The sequence below is a fragment of the Urocitellus parryii genome, chromosome 6, assembly GCF_045843805.1.
Source record: "Urocitellus parryii isolate mUroPar1 chromosome 6, mUroPar1.hap1, whole genome shotgun sequence".
Taxonomy (NCBI): domain Eukaryota; kingdom Metazoa; phylum Chordata; class Mammalia; order Rodentia; family Sciuridae; genus Urocitellus; species Urocitellus parryii.
The window spans coordinates 147,574,700-147,594,294 of NC_135536.1; the positions used below are offsets into that span (position 1 = coordinate 147,574,700).

A 19,595-nucleotide genomic window follows, 5' to 3' on the forward strand; every position below is an offset into this window, starting at 1 on the left:
GCGATTGAGTGCCTTGAGTTCAATTCCCAGTTTAATAATAATAATAATAAAAAAGATAACCTGACTTAGAAAACCACCATCTTCCTCCTCCCATATCAGCAAGGCAAAAGAGAACACAGCTCCCTGCCATTTTCATATCTGCAGCCATAGGCAAAACACTGCATAGACCATTTTCTGAGATCTGTCCAGAAGATCCCTGTGTAACTAGCAAGAGAGATGATGATAGTACTTGTTCTGCTAATTTGGGAAATGGGACAATGAGTGCCAAAGCACTTTGTGAAATTGAAGCTGTTCATTCATTTGTAACTTAGTTCTCATTTTGCTGAGAGGAATCAGGAGGTACCCTTCTTCCCAACACCTGTCACTGTCCTGCAGTCATGGACAAAAGAACAGGCAGCCATAGCCCAGTTTCACCTATTGTTTTGAATAACCTCTGTCCCTCCCTAGATATTTGCATGGAAGTCCTAAGCCCCAGTAGCTCAGAATGTGACAGTATTTTCAGACAGTCTGTCTCTCTCTCTCTCTCTCTCTCTCTCTCTCTCTCTCTCTCTCTGTCTGTCCTGGGTATCAACCCAGGGTATTGCACATGCTAGGCAAGCACTCTACCACTGGGCCACACCCCTCAGCCTCTTGAGATAGTCTTTAAAGAGGTAATTGAGTTAAAATGAGGTCATTAAGGCCAGCCCTAATCCAATCTGACTGGTGTCCTCATAAGAAGAGGAGATTAGGATGCAGATGCACACAGAGGGAAGACTATGTGAGGACACGGCAAGAATGCAACCATCTGCAAAAGACCAGAAGAAACCAACCCTGTAATGCCTTGATATCAGACTTCTGGCTTCCCCAGTTAGAAGAGAATAAATTTCTGTTGCTTAAGTCACCCAGTCTGTGGCACTTGGCCCCAGCAGCCCTAGCACAGTAATACACATATGAAGTCAGATACTAGTCAGCATGCCCAGTGTCTAGCAATTGTTAGTACTTATTTTAGCTTTAGCAAGTTAGGATAAGGCTTCGTTAATTCTAGCTCCCTTTAGAATTTTTGTTGTAAGTTAATCAAGGTAAACAGTTTATATCTAAGATATTTACATAGAAGCTGATAAGCAAACAACAACAGATAAACTTGTATACAAGAGCCTAATCTGTGAAAATTGAGATACATTACAATAAACATTTACTAAACATCCATCTACATCAGATTAGAAAGCTGCTGAACTGATAAAGGAATAAAAACAAATGAGGCATGGCCTTGGCTCTTCAAGAACTTTGTACTATATTGTTAAGAGATGGGCTTGCATGCTTCAAGAATAAAAGATGTTCTAACTCAGCCTGGGATCCTACCTACAAGTCCCCCTCTCTCAGTTATCTACAGCCCAGATCAGTTCACCTTCCCATCGTCTCTCTACAGTTCTGGAATACTAGACACACTCTCCAGTCTGCGGCTCTAAGCCTCCCAGGAACCTTCTGCAGCTCTCCTGCCTGTGCCGTCTGTCACTGACCATCCCAATCACACTGAACTAGTCTTCAGGGTTTCCACCAAACCCTGCTGTGTGCTCCCAATCCAGGGCTAAATCCAGAATATAAACATACAACTGCTAGGAAGAGCAGGCCAAGTCTGAGGACTCTGAGCAGCCTTCCCAGTAGCAGGGATATTGGAGCCGAAAAGGGAGGGTGGGGAAGAGAGAAATGTTGGGGGAAGGCTGCGAGCAGTCTGTGCAAAGACTGAATGGAGAGACGTGTGAAGTCATTGGAGAAAGACTTTAAAGGCTAGTGTCTGGGCTCAGGGGGCCACTGGGGCCCAGACCCAGGAGGGTCTGGGAGGGAGGGATTCCTTGGAAGCCTGAAGAGGAGATAGGTGGGGGGAGTGAGGATGCCCACAAGAGGCCCATGAAAAGGACCATGCAGTGATCTAAGTAAGGGAAGATATGGGTGTGGCCTGAGGCAGAAGACACAGGATGTGAGTAGGGCCAACTGAGCAGCAGGTGGAAAGGCTCCAACCGATTTAACAAGGGGGGGGGGCTGCAGGCTCCTCCTACAGAATGCAGAGGAATGCTTCTCTCTGAGTCAGAGGTAGCATCAGAGATGAGGACCTGAGTGCTGGAAATGTTGACTTTGAGGTGTCTTTGAGACACTAAGTGGAAGTATAGAGTGCGCAGGTGCAATAATAAAACAGTCTTTTAAGGTATATTTTAAAATTCAACCTTTTTACAATTCAGAGGAATCATGCCACTAGAACCATTGGGTTGTGACAAAAAATATGGAAACATGGCTCGTCCTTGTCTTTTGCATTGTCCAGAGGGGACTGCCAGGTAGGATGGCCTGCGTTCTCTCCTTCCCCATGTGTGAGACCCATCCTGGGCAGAAGCCTGCTCCCACTCCCAGCCCATGACACAGTTCATCAACTCCTAAGACCAATTTGGTCACTTACTGCCTATGTGTTGTTATTTGCCAGGAACTTTTTGTTTGCTTGCACTTTGAATGGCTCTAGCACACAAAACTGTCAGATAAAATTCCATCTGTGGTTAATGGAAAGATCTGCTTAAACGTTGCATCACTTCTGGAAAGAAACCTGAGCTCTGATTAAACTCTGGGGGCAAAGTCCCATCCTACAAAACAGAATGCCTACTCCTGTCCTTGAAATCGGTTTTTGCAACTTTGGCGCATTTAAGTACTAAAACGAAGAATCAAACTGAGGCTCCCAGTGCCCAGGAAGGAGCCACCGAGGGCCTCCCTAACAGTATCTTTATCCTTCCATTTCCGTCATCCATCTGGCTGAAAACTGAAGGGAAGGAAAGGGCTGAACTCGAGTCATCACTCTAAAATGTAAGGTTTGGAAGACACAGGCAGCAACGTCTAACTATAAGCCAGCTTGGAATGGAATCAGAACAAGTAATTTAAAAAAAATTTGTGAATCCTTTCAGCTATTGGCTGATGCGCCTGTAACATCCACCCTTCTCCAGACTTTTGGCAAAAGAACAAGTTAAAAACAAATGCTTTCAGTTTGCTTAAATGACAGCCCTTGGAAAAACCCAGTGACTGATACTGCACGCTGAGAACACTTGGTCTGTTCTCTCCAGGATAGGGCTGAGCAACAAAGCAGTTTGAGCAAAATGGCCCTTTTCAAAGATGGCTAAAAAAAAAAAAAATCAAGTAAAGGTAATTAAAAATGTAAGGAAAACGATCGCACAATGCTAGTACAGGGTCATGAAAAAAGATGCTTAATAAGTATGTGAGTGTGTGTGTGTGACTGAAGAAGCAAGTCCTGCTATGGCCTGCCCTTGCTGTGTGTTTTGTTTTGTTGTAACCCATGTACACTCTATCAGATTTTATTTGATGTTGGGGTGGACTATAAATTCTATCACTTATCAAACACTTTTATACAATAGAGACTGGAGCTAATTAAAATAAAATACCATCTGTATTCGATTGAACTTATATCCTAAGCCCTATAACATTCATTTCCAGTTTGGTCATTCCAACACAATGGTAACTTTGCATTCCAATGTCTTAATAATAATAAATCATCTTTTCCTTTTGCTAATAATATTAATTACACAACTCTCCAGATGTTAAGGTGTCGCAAAAAGGCTCTTCTAATGTAGGAGGATGGTTCAGATGCACTGCAGTGAAAGAGAACACTAAATACTTACACAAAACAGCTAATTTCACCAAATATTTAATTGGAATGACTAGGCAAAGTAAATATTCATCAGACTGACAGCTAATTGATTCGGTTTGCCTTAAAACTGGACTAATGTAAACAGAGGTATTTCTGAATTCATAATTGGTTCAGATGTCTATATGCTTTCCCTGGGGCTAGAACTTTAATTGGAACTGTGGGAGACAATCAGCCAATCACGTGGAGGGTGCAGGCAGGACTGGGATGGTCAGGCTATTTACCTTTTCTCTCTTCTTTATTGGCATGATGCTTTGATAGCAGCCCTGCCAGAAGCTTATTAAGAAACTCTGTGAAAAGGGATTTTTATTCGAAAAAATTTAACTGCCAGAACCTTTGCCTAACAAGTCTATCCTTCCTTCTGTTTCCTTCAAGGGCCCAGATGATTACTGGGAATACTTTGCCCTCAGACTCAAACTGGATACAGAACTTTAGACCCACCTAAAACGAATCAACAGAGCAGGTCAGACACTGCAGAGGGAGGAATGACTGAGGCACTTGAGCCCTCTGTGAAACCTGTCTCCACCACCGACATGAATCACATATGCACAAGTCTCCTGTCCCACATTTTGCTGTGGGCTCCCCATTGCAGAGACCAGCTGGGCAACTCTGCACTCAACATCAATATTCACAGGTTAATATTTTTGGAAGGAAGGGAAGAACCACTAAGTTGAATACCATTAAAGTTATAAAATTTAGCCACCAAAAATAGAGGATATAGAAAAACTACAGATTAAGGCTCCTATTTTGACTCTGCCTCCAGTTTAACAGTTGGGAAACAGCTTATCTTGGAAGCACCCATGGGGACCTAGAAATCTACTGCCTTGGTTTCTTTGCAGAGTGCACCTATGCAGGAGGCTTCCTGCATGCAAACAGCATGCCCTTTATAGTAACACTGTGTGTGGTAGCAATTTAACAGCTCCAAAGACTTCAGATGATGAAAGGAGCATGTTGTCTTCACGGGACAGATGGACTGCTTGCTTAAAGTGGGGCAATGCCACAACTCTTTCCTAGCTTAGGATTTTCTCCAAGATGACAGATGATAGGCCACTTTCAACCTCACAAAATCCATACTACAGTCTACCTTTTCCTTACTACAGTCTGCACAGAGTACCCATGCTGCTGTTTTTCCTACTACTGTATTCATCAGGTCTGCTTGTCCTTCTCCAGTTGCCCTACTCTGGGGATATGAGAAACTACACTCTGGCTTTGCTTCCTAGTGAAAGAAAGTATACTTGTCTCTTTGAAAATCATTCCTTCACTTTCCATGGTGTGAGTGCAAGTAGATATAATCATACCCCCTGTCACTAGGAGAGATGATGTATATCAAAGTGCCCACGTACACAGGAATCCCTTAATAAACATTAAATTCCTTTCCTTGCTATGAAGGAATAATGAGGTTTGCAGAATGTTTTATACCTATCTCTATTTATTCACCTATCTATCCATCCATCCACCCACTCATCCATCTGTCCGCCAGTCTGTCCATCTATCCATGCATGTATCCATCCATCTACAAAATGAATTCAGAAATGCATTTAAGACATGTCTACCTTTTCACAGCCCACTTACAGGAATGAGCTTCATGGTGACCACTTCTTCGTGTGCTTCAAACCAGAACTCTTCAGAGAGAGAGATGTCCCAGAGAAGGGTAATTCAGTACAGTGCCAGGGATAAACCACCTCTCCCCCTCCCCCAGGTCTGTCAACACAGAAGAAGCCATGCTTGTCAGGGGTGTGGTTTGGGGCAACTCGGAGAAACCATTCTTCCATGGAACATTTATTATAAATGTTCTCTGGGACTGTGGAAATAATTTTGTATACTAGCTAGGAGCCCAGACTAGCATGTAGCACATCGCTTTTAAGAAAAGATGATTTCCATATTTAAACTATGGTTTATCAACCATAGCCACATTTCTTTCTCGGTACTGTTACTGCTTCTCACAAGAACCTTGTTTTCCTTCCTAGTACTCATTGCCCCATGATTCATCACATCTTTTTCTATTTCTTGCTTTACTTTCAGTCAGCCCTCGACCAGCTCCATGGGCCTTACCAGAGGACAGGGATTTAAAAAATGCCCGCTGAATAAATGAACTCATTAAAGGTTCACTTGGCCATCTTAAAATTTTAAACTTACCAGGTATCTATTGACTGATATTTGTCAAATATTGACTTTGTACAGAAAGGTAGTATAATTAACCACCCCCAATAAATAGCCCCTTTTCAAATCATATTAGTTGTATCTCAAACACAGATCACATAATTTTTTTTTTTTTTAAATAACACGTTTATTTTATTTATTTATTTATTTTTATTGTGGTGCTGAAGATCGAACCCACGGCTTCGCGCATGCTAGACACACACTCTACCGCTGAGCCACAACCCCAGCCCAGACATAAATATTTATTTAAATATTTATTTTTTAGTCGGACACAATATTTTATTTATTTATTTTTATGTGGTGCTGAGGATTGAACCCAGGGCTTTGCCCATTCTAGGCAAGTGCTCTATGGCTGAGCCACAACCCCAGACCATCACATAAATTTTAAGGAAAAAAAAAAGTTAAACTTATTACCTCTATTTTAAAATTCATAATAACCATTATGATATGTGCCAATGACAATCACAAAAACATTAATCTATCTAATTTCTAATTTTATGATTAAAATACCTGCTCAAATTGCTTAGTGGCTTTGCTTTATGGATACAATTTACATATGCATCTCTTGTAATTATTGTGTATTTGTTGTTTTTTAAAATATTAAGAGATCTACCCTCACGTGAATGTTGCTTCCAATTAAATAATTTATATTCTATTTTTCCAATTAAATAATTTAGATTCTTTTCCCTCTTCCAGTACTGGGGATTGAGCCCAGAGCCTGATGCATGTGAAGCAATTGCTCTTCCACTGAGCTATACTCTCAGTCTAAGAATTTATATTCTCAAAGCCTGACGAGGAACCCTCTTTTTTGGAGCATTTAAAATGGTTTGATAAGTTGCTACACTCTGCCTTGTTTCATTTAAAGGAGATATGGAAAACTAACACCTATCTAGAGTGACATTACAATGCAGACTCAGTTATTTTTAGGACTGCAGACCCGGACACTCTTGTCCTTAGGAAAAGTATCCTGCCCGTGTGTACCTGGGGGTCCATTCTGAGGAAGGTATGAGGGCCTCTGCTACTCAACGTTGATCTTTTAAAGGTTTTACTGTGATAAAAATGGTAGTAATCTTCCAGGTTTCCAATCTGCAAAACAAGAAGCAAGATATCATCCATTAATACTGTCTTACAAACAGCTTCAAAACTCTTCCTTCCCATAAAGCCCTTCCCCTTAAGTGAGAGGCTTATTCTGTTCCCAGAAGAAACAGACCACCCCTTATCGTGCTACCTACCTATACCTCTGGCACACAGTCAGTGTTTATGGAACCGGAAAGTGGGTTTAGATAGTTCTTTTTAGATAAACAACCCAAGTAACTTCCAATGAAGCACATACTCCATCAAATCTTGTGGTAGGTTAATATCGTTTAAAGTTTGTACTATCTTTGCCAAGATTTTTAGACATGAATTAGTGTTCATTTCGGGTCAAGCATCCCTGAAGTAGCTAAGTTAGTGTCAAGTCAGGTCTACACCAAAATATTCATTATAAACAAACTCCATCCTCTCCTCCACCCCATGGGTAAACTGAAATATCTAAGAATGAACACTCACTCTCAAATGCAACAAGAAAGCCAAAGAAAACACCATCATCTACTCTGGGATTGTGAAAAGCTCGGATGAGAACATCCAAACCCTTGGGGTGTCCCAATTTTCTGCCAGGGGCAGTTTTTCAGGACAGATTTCAGCTTGAGGGCTGGCTGGAACCAAGAAAAGCCAGGTGGCCCAAACCCTGGTCTTGGAGAAGCTCTGACCCTCGATGGCCCTCCCAGCAGTGCAAACTTGCCCTCACGTCAGATGACCCTGAAGTGTGGACATCATTCTCAGAGGCCTGCTCCTAGTTCTAACTTTCACTGGTTGAAGAAAACTGCTAGTTAGTCACTGTCCTCAAAGGAAGAGCTTTTAAAACCAAGATGGATTGAATTTCACCTAGACTCTCATGTTGCCCTTCTCAGGTGAAATCATCCTCATTTGTTTTCTATCTTCTGATTAAAGGAGCAATTTAAGACAATGGTAGTTCCCTGTTGTCCATGTTTTCACTTCCTGAGGCTTCAGTTACCTGCAGTTAACTGGGGTCTGAAAAAAATTAAATGGAAAATTCTAGAAATAAATAATTCATGTTTTATAGTATATTGGTATAATTGTTCTATTTATTACTAGCTGTTGTTGTTAATCTCTGATGGTGCCTAATTTATAAATTAAATTTTATCACAGGAGTATGTATGTTTAAGAAAAACAGTATGTGTTTATACATCTGTGTGTGCATATATATACATGTATACATGTACACATATACACAAAATACTATTGGCATAATATACTATATATTTTACATATATAAAATATACATATACATTATATATAGTACATATGTATACTATCAACATAGTATATACATGTGTCTGTGCATATATGTATATTTATACATATATATACACGTACATACACTATTAGCAATTTCAGGCATTCTTGGAAGGTCCTCTACAGACAGGAGGACCTACTATGATTGTGCTCTCCGGTGGTTTAAATGTGAATGATCATTAACATGGGTTTCAGTCAGATAAGCCTGGTTTAAAACCCTTCCTACTATTAGCCACATGACCTTGGACAAGGCCATTCAACCCCTGTGAATTTCAACTCAATATGAGTAAAATGGGAATAAAACTATTTAACCCTTGGACTTACTTGGGTAGGACTAAAGTCTACCCAAAACACAGCACCAAACTGGCTGCCCCAATGTCACTCACAGTCATTCTGTTTGCCTGGACCTGACCCTAATAGAGCTGAGTGGCCCAGGCAGAGGCCCGGAGTTACTTGGATGCTGTAAGTGGCGAATTCCATATCTACGCACAAGAAGACAAAGCAGATATGCAAGAGAGAACCTGCTAGCCTTTCTTTTTTTTTTTTTTTTTTTTTTTAACCACCTGTCAGCTCTCCTTTCCAGCAATCCTGGCAGTCTGGCTTCCTCTTATATTGGCATTAGGTGATATCCCTTTGATTTTCCAATAAAGAACTTCTTTTTTCACTTGAGCTTGCTCTGGTGTGTTTCTGTTGCTTACAACCATAGAACATCAAATATTATGAAAGTCATGCTGATCCAAGTAGGTATTATCTACAGTGCTTTGTTTAGTGCCTAGGGCCTAGAGGGCACTCAACAAGTGGTGGCTGGCTCTGGGAGCTGTAATTCTCTAATTCCTCTCCAAGGCTCCTCTATTCCCTCTCAGATCAAATCTGGGTCTGCACCTAACTTGACCCCTTTCTGCTGACTGACCTCAGCTTACCCTCTCAGAGTCTTCCTTCATGAGATTAATAAAGACCATCTTGCAGGTTGATTGCTTCAAAATTTAAATGAAACAAAATTCAGCAGAGCACCCAGCAGGTAGTAAGCACTTGATGTATCCTTTCCTGTGATTCTGATTCTCAGTTCATTTTCTACCTCAATACATTGTTCTACCATCATAAACCTCACTCTTTCTGTCCTATTTTACACATCAGCACTTCTTTTTATCTTCCCACAGGTAAGTCAAGTCCCCTTGCTTCTTCCTTCTTCAATGAATTGTTACATGCATCCAGAGACTTCTCCTGAAGTGTGAGACCTGCTCTTCAGCAACAGGCAATCAGGGAGCCTCAATCTATAGCACTATTTAATCAACATGTTTGCTTATAAGTGGCCACCATCCCTGGGAGGTGTTACATAATTTTTGGTTCTTTTAAATGTGGTCATTGAAGTCAAATCCCATTTGGGGACATAGAGAAACTATGAATTTAATAAAATTCACTGGCAAAGGAATGGATTAATTGCAGAGCTGCTGACCCTCAGTAGGCCCATGGTAGAGAGGTTCTGGAAGCCATTCAGGGCAGTGGACTCTGGGCAGCTAAGCCAGGCCAGGGGTAGCCTCCCCTTGAGGAAAGTTCCAAGACCCTCTAGCCCCCTGCCTCTGGGCCACCGTGACCATCCTTAGCAAAGCTGTACCAAAGGGTACAGCTGATGAAAGTTGTTCTCTCAGAGCAAAGCAGGAAAGGAACAGATGGCCCCCACTGGATAACCAGAAAAACTGTCTCTGGGGGTAGCAGTACCAGTGCCACATCTGTTTGGAGACTTACGTCCAGTTCGGCAAGAGAGTTGAGGGCCTGGGGAGGGTGAGTCTCACTGTAGGAAAAAAAAAAACACCAGCCAAAGCCACACCCCTGACCTTGCAAAGCCAGCTGCAGAAGAGGCTGGAATCTGATTACTCTGGTGGAATCATACATTTGTCTTTTCCTGCCTGGCTTATTTCACTTGGCGCTCACATCTCCGAGATCCATCTACGTTGTAGCATGTGTCAGAATTTCCTGTCTTTTCAAGGCTGAAGAATATTTCATTATATGTATAGGGCTAACTGTAAAATGGAGCCACAGATCTGTGGAAAAAGATGGCCCCATGTTACAGATGGGGAGACTGAAGCCAGGGAGGGTAAACCCAACTTCACACTGTAGAGCTTAGAAGTTCTGAACCAACAACCTCCCCATGTGACAACCTTTGACACCAAATGACATAAAGACAAACAAAGTAGGGTTCGAGCTGCTGCTTCCCTTTTGGTATACTTTCAGCATCAAACTGACAGAGTCTGGACTCATAAGAATACTATAGTCCATGCTGTCCAACAGGGCATGATATTCTAAGAGCCTCACTGGATGCCTGAGACCACAGATAGCACCAACCCCACATATACTGTGTTTTTTCCTATACACACATACATATGATAAAATTTAACTCATAAATTAGGCACAGTAAGAGATTAACAAATAAAATTGAATAATTGCAATGATATGCTGTAATAAAAGTCACTTAAAACTTATGAATGATTTATTTCTGAAAATTTCCATTTAATATTATTAAACTGAGGTTGGCTGAAAATAAAACACCAGAGAAGAGGAGAGTACTATAGACAAAAAGGTGGGAATGTACAAACATTTTAAAAATTCAAGGTGATTTTCTAAAGAAACAAATGTTCTTGTGTGTGTGTATATGTGTGTTTGTACGCGCACATGTGCGCGAGTGTGATTCTGAAGATTGAACCTAGAGCCTTGCACATAAACACGCACAGAGCTACACATCCAGTCCAGATATATTCTGATTTTTGTTTGATATTTACATTGATATTACAGCAGTCACTCTCCTAAGCTGGGTTGCCTTGCTGTCCTGGGATGCTGTTTCTCCTGATATGGGGTCTATGCCAGGCATTGGCTCTGCTCCCACAGATGCTGGTCGCAGGCTCTGTGTGCCACTTCTCAAGCCAGTGTCTGAGAAGCCTGCCTCTCTGCACAGAGAACACTACCTTCAGGAATACTGCCGTCTGTAAGGCCGTGCCTTCCTCCTCTTCCTTCTCCAGGGGAATAGGAGAAACTACCCCATCATCCCGGGCAGGCTTCCTGTCCTGCTCAGCTCTGCACCCTTCCCAGGACTCCATCTGCTCTTCATCAATGAATCTGACCACTGGCTGCAGGCATTGTTTTTTAAGATCCAACATAAAATTTCAATATGTTTCTCTTCTCTTTCTTGCCCATGATATTTGCATTCATGGAAGCCAGTCTGAGTACACCATCCAAGAAAATAAACCATTTGCTGAATATTGAATGATCATGTCTCTCTTCAATAATGATAAGTAACTACACGTATTAGAATATAAAATCAGTATCATCATTAATATGTCACTTAAAACATTGCTAAATGTTCTCAACAGAACACTGGAAGAAATGAGATTGAAGGACCCACATTGAGGAGAGTTAGATGTAGTTTAATTCTCTTTAACAGGACCCTCTATTAGATACCCTTTAAAAAAAACCTAGATGATTTAGGGTGTGGAGTTAATAGGAAACAATAATCTCCCCCAAACTTCTGTCTCCAACTGGAGTTCCCCAACTTTAGCAGAATACTCCCAGCTCAGTAAAACTTTCCCCTAGTGTTCCTGGCTCAGTTGGCAAGCACTGAGCATATGCCTACCCTAGGCAGCAAGCTTCACATTCAGATGAATTAACACTCCTGGAGCTGGATGTTAGGCTTCTTCTCATCTTGCAGATGGGGAAACTGAGGCACAGGGCAAAAAAGTAACTTGTTCAAGATCACACATCATGACAATAGCACAGCCAGGCTTCTTAACCATCAACCCTCTACCTCTTAGCACAGTGAAAGCCAGTCTTTGCTGTGGAGGATTCCAAGCACTTGGTCCTTGTCCTCAGCAGCAGGTTCTTTCACACAGAGCCAAACACCTCAGCAAGTGTTCACTCTCTTTCATTCCATTAAAAAGACGACGGGAAATATGTGCACTGTTCCATGTATTACGTTCCACGATGACTGTGTGTGTGCATGTGGGTGAGCAAGGGTCACATATATACATGTACATATTCTGCTGTGTGGGTGTGTATGTATATGAATGTGTGCATGTTTGTATATATATGTACACATATGCACACGTGCAGTCATGTATCACTAAAAGACAAAGACTCATTCTTAGAAATGTTTTGTTAGGTGATTTGTTGTTGGAATATCACAGGGTGCACTTACACAAACTAATGGTTTAAGCCAATCACTTGACATGGCCTCTGGATGCCATCTGGAGACGCGATAAACACGAGATGTCTGAGGCTGCTGCTGGATCAGTGCCACACACAGTTTATAGCGCTTTCTTTTTTCTTTATAAGTAGAGGAATATATTCTAAAATAATAAAATGTTTAGTACAGTAGATAACCAGGAACAATGTTGCTTACTATTATTAAACATTATGCTCTGCACATAGCTATATGTGCTATACTTTCACATAACTGGCAGTGAGGTAGGTTGGCCTATACCAGAATCACCACAAACATGTGGGTAATGCATTGCTCTAGGATTTTAGGACAGCTATATCACAAGGTGGGAAGGATTTTAAAGATTCCATTATAATATTATGGGACCACCTTTACATATGTGGGCCATCGTTATCCAAAACATCATTGTGCAGCATGTAAGTATTCAGATGTTTGTGTCTCTCTGTCTGTAAATCTTTTGTGTGTAGAGACACACATATACATATGCTCAGGTATTTGTATGTATAGGAATGTGCAAGTGTTACATATATACATGTTTATATGTACCTGAGTATGTACATATACAGATGTGAGCATATGTGTATTTATGTATGTATATGCATATAATGCACATGTTGAGGTCTGTATGGGTGTTTATGCAAGGTTCATAAACAAATGGCTCTAAAACACAACCAGATGAGTTCTTGATGTTCCCAAGGCCTCCACATCTGAATAAGCCTCTGGGGCTACTGCCAGTGGGCCTAATTCAGAACTCCTGGTGGTTCCCCACCTTGGTGTACATTAGAACCACCCAAGCAGCTCAAGCAAACCCATCATGGGCTGGACCTGACCCCAGATGGGGGCTCTGGCTGTAGAAGTCTGGGCTGCATTGGGCATGTGAATTCTGAAGCCTCTCTCCAGGAGAAGCCAAGCCCTTCCCAGGGAGCTGTGCCTCCCTTCCTACTGGCCAATCCCCACTGATCTCTCACGCTCAGCATGTATAAGCAATTCTGCACAGCCTTGTGAGTCCCACGCACACTGCACTGTAATGGCTGAGCCCTCTGAGCCATACTGGACCCCATCTCTGTCCCTGGCTCCTAATACAGTTCTGGGGTAAGCACAGGACCCCACCAAAACTAGAGCAACCACCAACTTATTTCCCTACTCCCAATCTGTTCCTCCTCCTAAGTCTTGGTGGAAGGTACCACTAAACACTTCCAAAGTGATTTCCTAAATGGTTTCTAAAACTGATCCATCCATTGCCACCCATTCCCCCTAGTGCTGACCGCCCCTTGTCTCTACAGGCCTCTTAGGACTGTTGGCACCAGATTTCCTTCTTCTCAGAGGACAAAATCAGAGTCATTCACAGGCACATGAAGGGGTCTCCACAATGGGGCCAGGTCACCACTCCAGCTGCAGGCTTGGCCCCTGCCCACATCACCTCTGTCCTGTAGTGACACTACTGAATGTGAGGGGCTCTGCCCTAACTGCTGGTTCCCTCATACTGAAAAGACTAACTCCCACTCTCTTTTCAACCTTCACCTCAGTGTCACTGCCTCCATGAAGTCCTTCCAGGAGGAGTGAGTCTGCCCTCATGTGACTATCACACCCCTCGCCATTCCTTCCCTCCACCATACGCTCCTTAAAGGCAGAAACTGTGTCATCTGTCGTTCCTCGGGGCCTCTGCTAAATAGGAAGAGCTCAAATACTAGTGAAATGATTAGAATTCCAGCTCCAAATGACAGCCAATAGACACAGGTGAAGTGTCTTCCCCATTCCACCTACATAGAGCTAGTTGTCCAGCAAGGCCAGAGTTTCCAGAGGCAGCTGACCTGCACCTCAGTGCCTCCCAGGCACTGCTGTCTTGCTTTCGGGCGCTCTCCCGGGCCCCTCCTTAGACAGTCCTGAGGCTAGACTGCACCATGCAGTGGAATCAAGGAGATCACCTACAGCAGTGCGACCTGGGCAAGACCCCCATTGGCCTCTCTACTCAGAAGACAAGAGGCAGGCAATGCATAAATTGAGATTCCACTCAAGTGGCTTACAGTATTTATTCACGGTGAGCACACCCAGCAGATCCTCCAGAGGAGGACTCTACTGGCCTCAGGTGGGTTGAGCACAGCTTGCAAAGCCAAATCCCGAGGGGCAGAAGCCAAGTGTGAGAAGTTTACAGGAAGAGCCTCTCCTGTCATCTTTTTTTTTTTTTTAAATACAAGCTTCACATTCCCTTACTGCTTCTATAAGGCAGGTAGAGGATCTGACGGATCTCAGTAGGTGCTGTCAGCCCAGACTCTCCCTGCCTTCTTGAAGGAGGAGATGAAGACTTAGCATTATTTGAAAAAAAAAAAAAGGAGGAGGACAGTTCCGTCTAATTTACCATGTCTGATTTGCAGCAAAGCCACTGCTGAGCACACTGAGTCTACCTCAAATAACATTAGATCATACCAAAGGTCCACCCGCCCACTTAGCTCTCCAATGGACATGACTGCAGACACTGGCGCACGTCTGTCAGCCTGCAAGCCAGCAAGCTGGCTCTGGGGGGAGGTGTGGACTAAATGCACACTTTGGTCAGTCCACCAAACACCACCCCATCTTTCCAGGCCAGCGCAGCTCAATCCTGCCTCAGGGGAACAGCTGATAAGCAGCCAGGGAATGTCACAATTCAAGGTCTCAAAAATGAATGGGCCATAGATGAGGCTTCTGACTTTGCAAAAAAAACTATTCACTTTATCACTCCTAAAGCCTGCCCTTGGCTGGAAACAGATGTTCCAAGCCCTGGCCACTCTGCAGCTGCAGTGTGCCGGCTTCTGGAGCTGCTTGTTTCTTTGGGGCCAGCATCTTCTGAGGGCCTTGGCTTCCTGGAAGAGTCAATGTCTAAAGTCATGGTCGTCTGAGTCCAGTTATATAATGCTATTGATCCCAGTTGGTCTGCTTAAGAAAAACAAAACTAATTAGAGCCCATAAAAACCTACACACCAAATTAATTCTGTATTGCTCTGGTGACTTCCGCCTGAAAAAAAGTTATAAATATAGATGGCCACCGAACCTATATTTAGCCAGCACTGGGTTACCTGGTATTTATAATTAAAGAAGCTCAGAGACAGAGGGGGAGAGAATGGACATTTTGTTGTTGTTTTTTTAAAAAGCACTTTTAAAAAACTGCTTCCCATTTTCGGGCACATATACACATAACAGCATTCTGTTATGGCAGTAATTACAATCCTGACCCAAGTCAAGATTATTGCACAATTTCCTAGTCCCCTAAAATTACTTTCTTCAACATGCATCCACCCAATTAAGCTATTCAACTTCCTACAAATTCCTCAAAAAATCATTAATTTTTACTAAGCAGACTTCATTTTCTCTTCCCCTTAAGTTTCCAAAGCAAAGGATCTGGCTTCTGATGAGAACCCTCAATGTAGGAACTCGGTCTTTGCCCATAATTTTACTGTCCACATAGCTATCTGAAAAATCCTACCATCTTTACTTTGAAGATTTTCATTTAAAACTGTTTACTAGCTAAAGTTTCATTAGGGCTCAGGGAGAGATTTCTTTATCTCTATCTGGAATCAGTCGTTTTACCAGATTGTTCATTCCAGCGCCCCTCTAGTATTTATTTTTGTTATGTTTCGATTTTAAAATAAAGCATAAAAAAATCTTCCTCTTCCTGAAAAATCCCATCCAAGGCTCTCTAAGGGGCAGAATGTGGCATGTGTGGGGAGGGGACAAGAGAGAGACCTAAGCAGCCCAGAGCAAGGCACTGCTGGATCCCAGCGGGTGACAAAGGAGTCCATGCTGGGGGATGGGATCCAATAGGATTCATGGAAGAGAGCAGCCCACCTGGGTATGAGAGTCCAAGCAGGTGAGGAGGATGCCTAGCAGGGTAGGTACGTCAGAGGACATGGCAGATGAGTTGTCCCCAGAGGGACTGATCAAATATCTCAATGCATCAAGAGCAATGGGAGCCAGATCTTTAACTATTGGAGAGGAGAGTGATACACAGAAACACTAGAAAGACCCTATGGTATTGGATATATGTTTCAATATAGGTGGAGAAATAAAGCATGGGCATGCTTGGTTTGGATAAGTGTCCCCCAAGGGTCCATGTGTTAGTCTCATGCTTAGTCCCCAGCCTGCGGTGCTCCTGAGAGGTGGCAGAACATCCAAAAAGTGAAGTCTAGTGGCAGGAAGCTAGGTTACTGGGTTCTAACTTCTTTGAAGGAGATATTAGGGCCCTGGCTACTTCCTCTCTATCTTTTGCTTCCCGGCTGCCATGAGGTGAGCAGCTTCATTCTGCCATGCACTCCCACCATGATGAACCTTATGCTCACCCACCAGCCCAAAGCAACAGGATCCACTGAAAGAGGACTGAAACCTTAAAACTATAAACCGAAACAAACCTTTTTTCCTTTTAAGTTCTTTATAGCAAGTGTTTTATCACAGTAACAGGAAGCTAATTATTACAATGTGGGTGTATATAGACACAGATGTGTAATCCCAACTCTCTCCGCTGAGCAGGCATGAGACCAACAAAAGCAACAAACCCACCAATAGCTTGGATTTTGGCTTCTAAATGCTATTTTAATACTAAAAGGAACAGGGCTCCTTGGAGACGTGGCTATCTCAGCATTAGGACAGAGAAAGTACAAGAGGAACCTGTACTATCGTGTTTTAGCAGAAAGCAAGGCCCAAATTCTAGAGACATCAAAAGGTTACAGAACTTATAAACCAGACTGCAGGGTACTCACTGATCAAACTGGGCACAAGAAAATCATTCTAGTATGCTTTAATTCATTGACCAAAATAAGAAACCCTGAGCACCTACAGATAAAAGTGAAGTAATAATAACCTGAAAGTTTTATAGGAATACATAGCTACTTTTACATAGTTTCAAAGTATCCCTCTATAATATACTTATTAATTCTAAATGCAAAAGAACTTTTCACAGTGCAAATTCTGGTACAAATCATCTGAATCAAGTGATCATCACTAGCAATGGGACAAATTAAAATATGAGCCACCTGGGCTGTGGTATGGATATGGTTTGTTCCCTCTGAAACTCAGGTTGGAGTTTAATATCCACTATGAAGTAAGAAGAGGGTAGAAATTTAATCCAACTACGGTGTTGAGAGGTGGGTGTGTGAAGGTGATGAGGGATCAATCAGGTCAACAGAGTGGAGCCCCCATGATGGAGTCTGTCAGCTTTAGAAGGAGAGACATGGAACACACAAGCATGCTTTCCTGCCTTCTGCCATTTCATGCCCTGCACCACATTGGGACTCTACCAACAGGAAGCCAACCAGGTGCTGACCCTCAACCTTGGACCTCAGAACCATGAGCCAAAATAAACCTCTTCTCTTCACAATCTACCTAGTCTGTGGCACTGTGATAGTACCAACAGGAAGCCGGCTAAGCCATGGTCAAACACGGTGATAATGAGTGCCACTCTCAAGACTTTCCTGTCAGTGTACAACACGCCTAGAGGAGGAGCTTAGAGGAAGAGTGCTTGCCCAGCATGTGAGAGCCTCTGGATTGGATCCCCCAGCAAACCTGATATGTAAAGAGTCAAGGTCATGAAAATCAAGAAAATACTAAGAAATGCTCCAGACCAAAGGACCCTCAACAGAAGTGCCATGCAAAGTCACAAGGGAGCCAGAGGTAAAGGACAAATCAGTCACATTGAGCCTGACTTTAATTGTTGATATTTTGTTCACTGTGGACATTCATTAACTTTAATTTTTAATACTTCATTAAATATTATTTATCTTGATTACCAAATATCTTAGCATTCTCTTATACTGTGTGCCTGAGGCAAATGCAAACCTCATTTATACTAGTGTCTAATCACTAACAAGACCTGCTGACCAAATGTAATCCCTGACTCTAAACAGAATCCTTCCCGGTGGTGAGTCAACTTTTTGTTACTGTAATAAAATACCTGAGAAAATTAACAAGCTATCCAGAGCTCCCAACTTACAGAAAGAAAAGGTTTCTCTTGGCTCACGGTTTTAGGAGGCACAAGTCATGATCAGTCGGTCCCCATTGCCTGTGGCGAGGCAACACATGACAGAGTGAAACTACTCACCTCATGGTGTCAAGGAAGCAAAAGAGAGAGATGAAGAGACCAGGGTTCCACAATCCTCTTTGAGGGCATGCTCCAATGACTTAACTTCTATCACCTCCCAGTAATGCCACCCTGGGGACACAGCCTTCAACACACGGAACTTTGGGAAGCATTCAACATCTAAACCATAACACCTGTGAGGGACACTGTTGGGCAACTAAGGAAACCGAATTGGGGTGAGGACCAGGGGGTATTAACAGACCAGTGAAAACGTCCTCATCTCCATGATGGGCTGTGGGGTGCGCAGTTCTGAGTCTATGGAGACGGCTCTTTATTTATGTGAAAGATAATACCAGAGTGGTAGGGCTGATGGGGCCAGGTCAGCAATGTGCTTGCCAATGTCTCAGATAAAGTCTTATACTGTATTTTTAACTTTTCTGTAAGTTTTGTGATTGTTTCAAAAATTTAAAAAAAAAAATTTAAATTGCACTAGAACAAGATATCCAGACCTCCCAGTCCCTTTCCTAACGGAAGTTAAAGAATTTACAGTCTAGAAGATAAAGCTGAATTGGTTAAACTCCTATACCTGTTTGTTCAGAGTATCTTCTTCTAACTAGATGCTCAGATGGGTTCTTAGAATCACATTATTGCTCCTTCCTGTCATCAAGGCAGAACCTATGGAGCCCAGGAATTATGTTGTAGAAGACACAGAAAGAAAATGTTTTGTTTTGTTTTGTTTTTTCCCCATAGCAGGTGACCTCTGGAATAGGGACGCTGCTTGAGGCCCCTCACATACCCAGGGGCGGGCTTTCTGCTGCAGGCAGGACAAGTGAGCCCTTCTCAAGGCTGCCCGCTCTGCAGTGGATTTGGGAGTGAGGATGGGTTCAGTCCACCTGTCCCTGCTGCCTGCCCTGTGAGGTCTGCTCTCTTTGGTTGGAATCCCCCCATGCAGGAACTCCATAAAGGGGAGGAGGAGGGTCGGTGGAGACTCTGGAAAACTGAGTTGCCAGGAGACATTCAGATTGCATTTGATGTGTCCCTAGCTTTTAGAATTAGCAACTCATTTTAAATGTTGCCGCTAGTTTGCAGCCTGCCCAAAATGTGCCTTCAGGTTGCTGGAAGTGTGTGATCCTTGCAATGAGAATCTAGACATCTGG

At 42.7% G+C, this 19,595-nt stretch overlaps 1 protein-coding gene across 2 annotated transcripts in view; it reads right to left on the reverse strand.

The window, feature by feature from the left end:
• The window catches only part of Pcsk6 (proprotein convertase subtilisin/kexin type 6), a 194,486-nt gene that overhangs the window by 136,446 nt on the left and 38,445 nt on the right, over nucleotides 1-19,595 (reverse strand). For both annotated transcript variants that reach the window (XM_026394720.2, XM_026394719.2), the window contains exon 2: nucleotides 6,815-6,919. In XM_026394720.2, coding sequence (XP_026250505.2) covers nucleotides 6,815-6,919 — 105 coding nt within the window. The remainder of the gene's footprint in view (nucleotides 1-6,814; nucleotides 6,920-19,595) is intronic.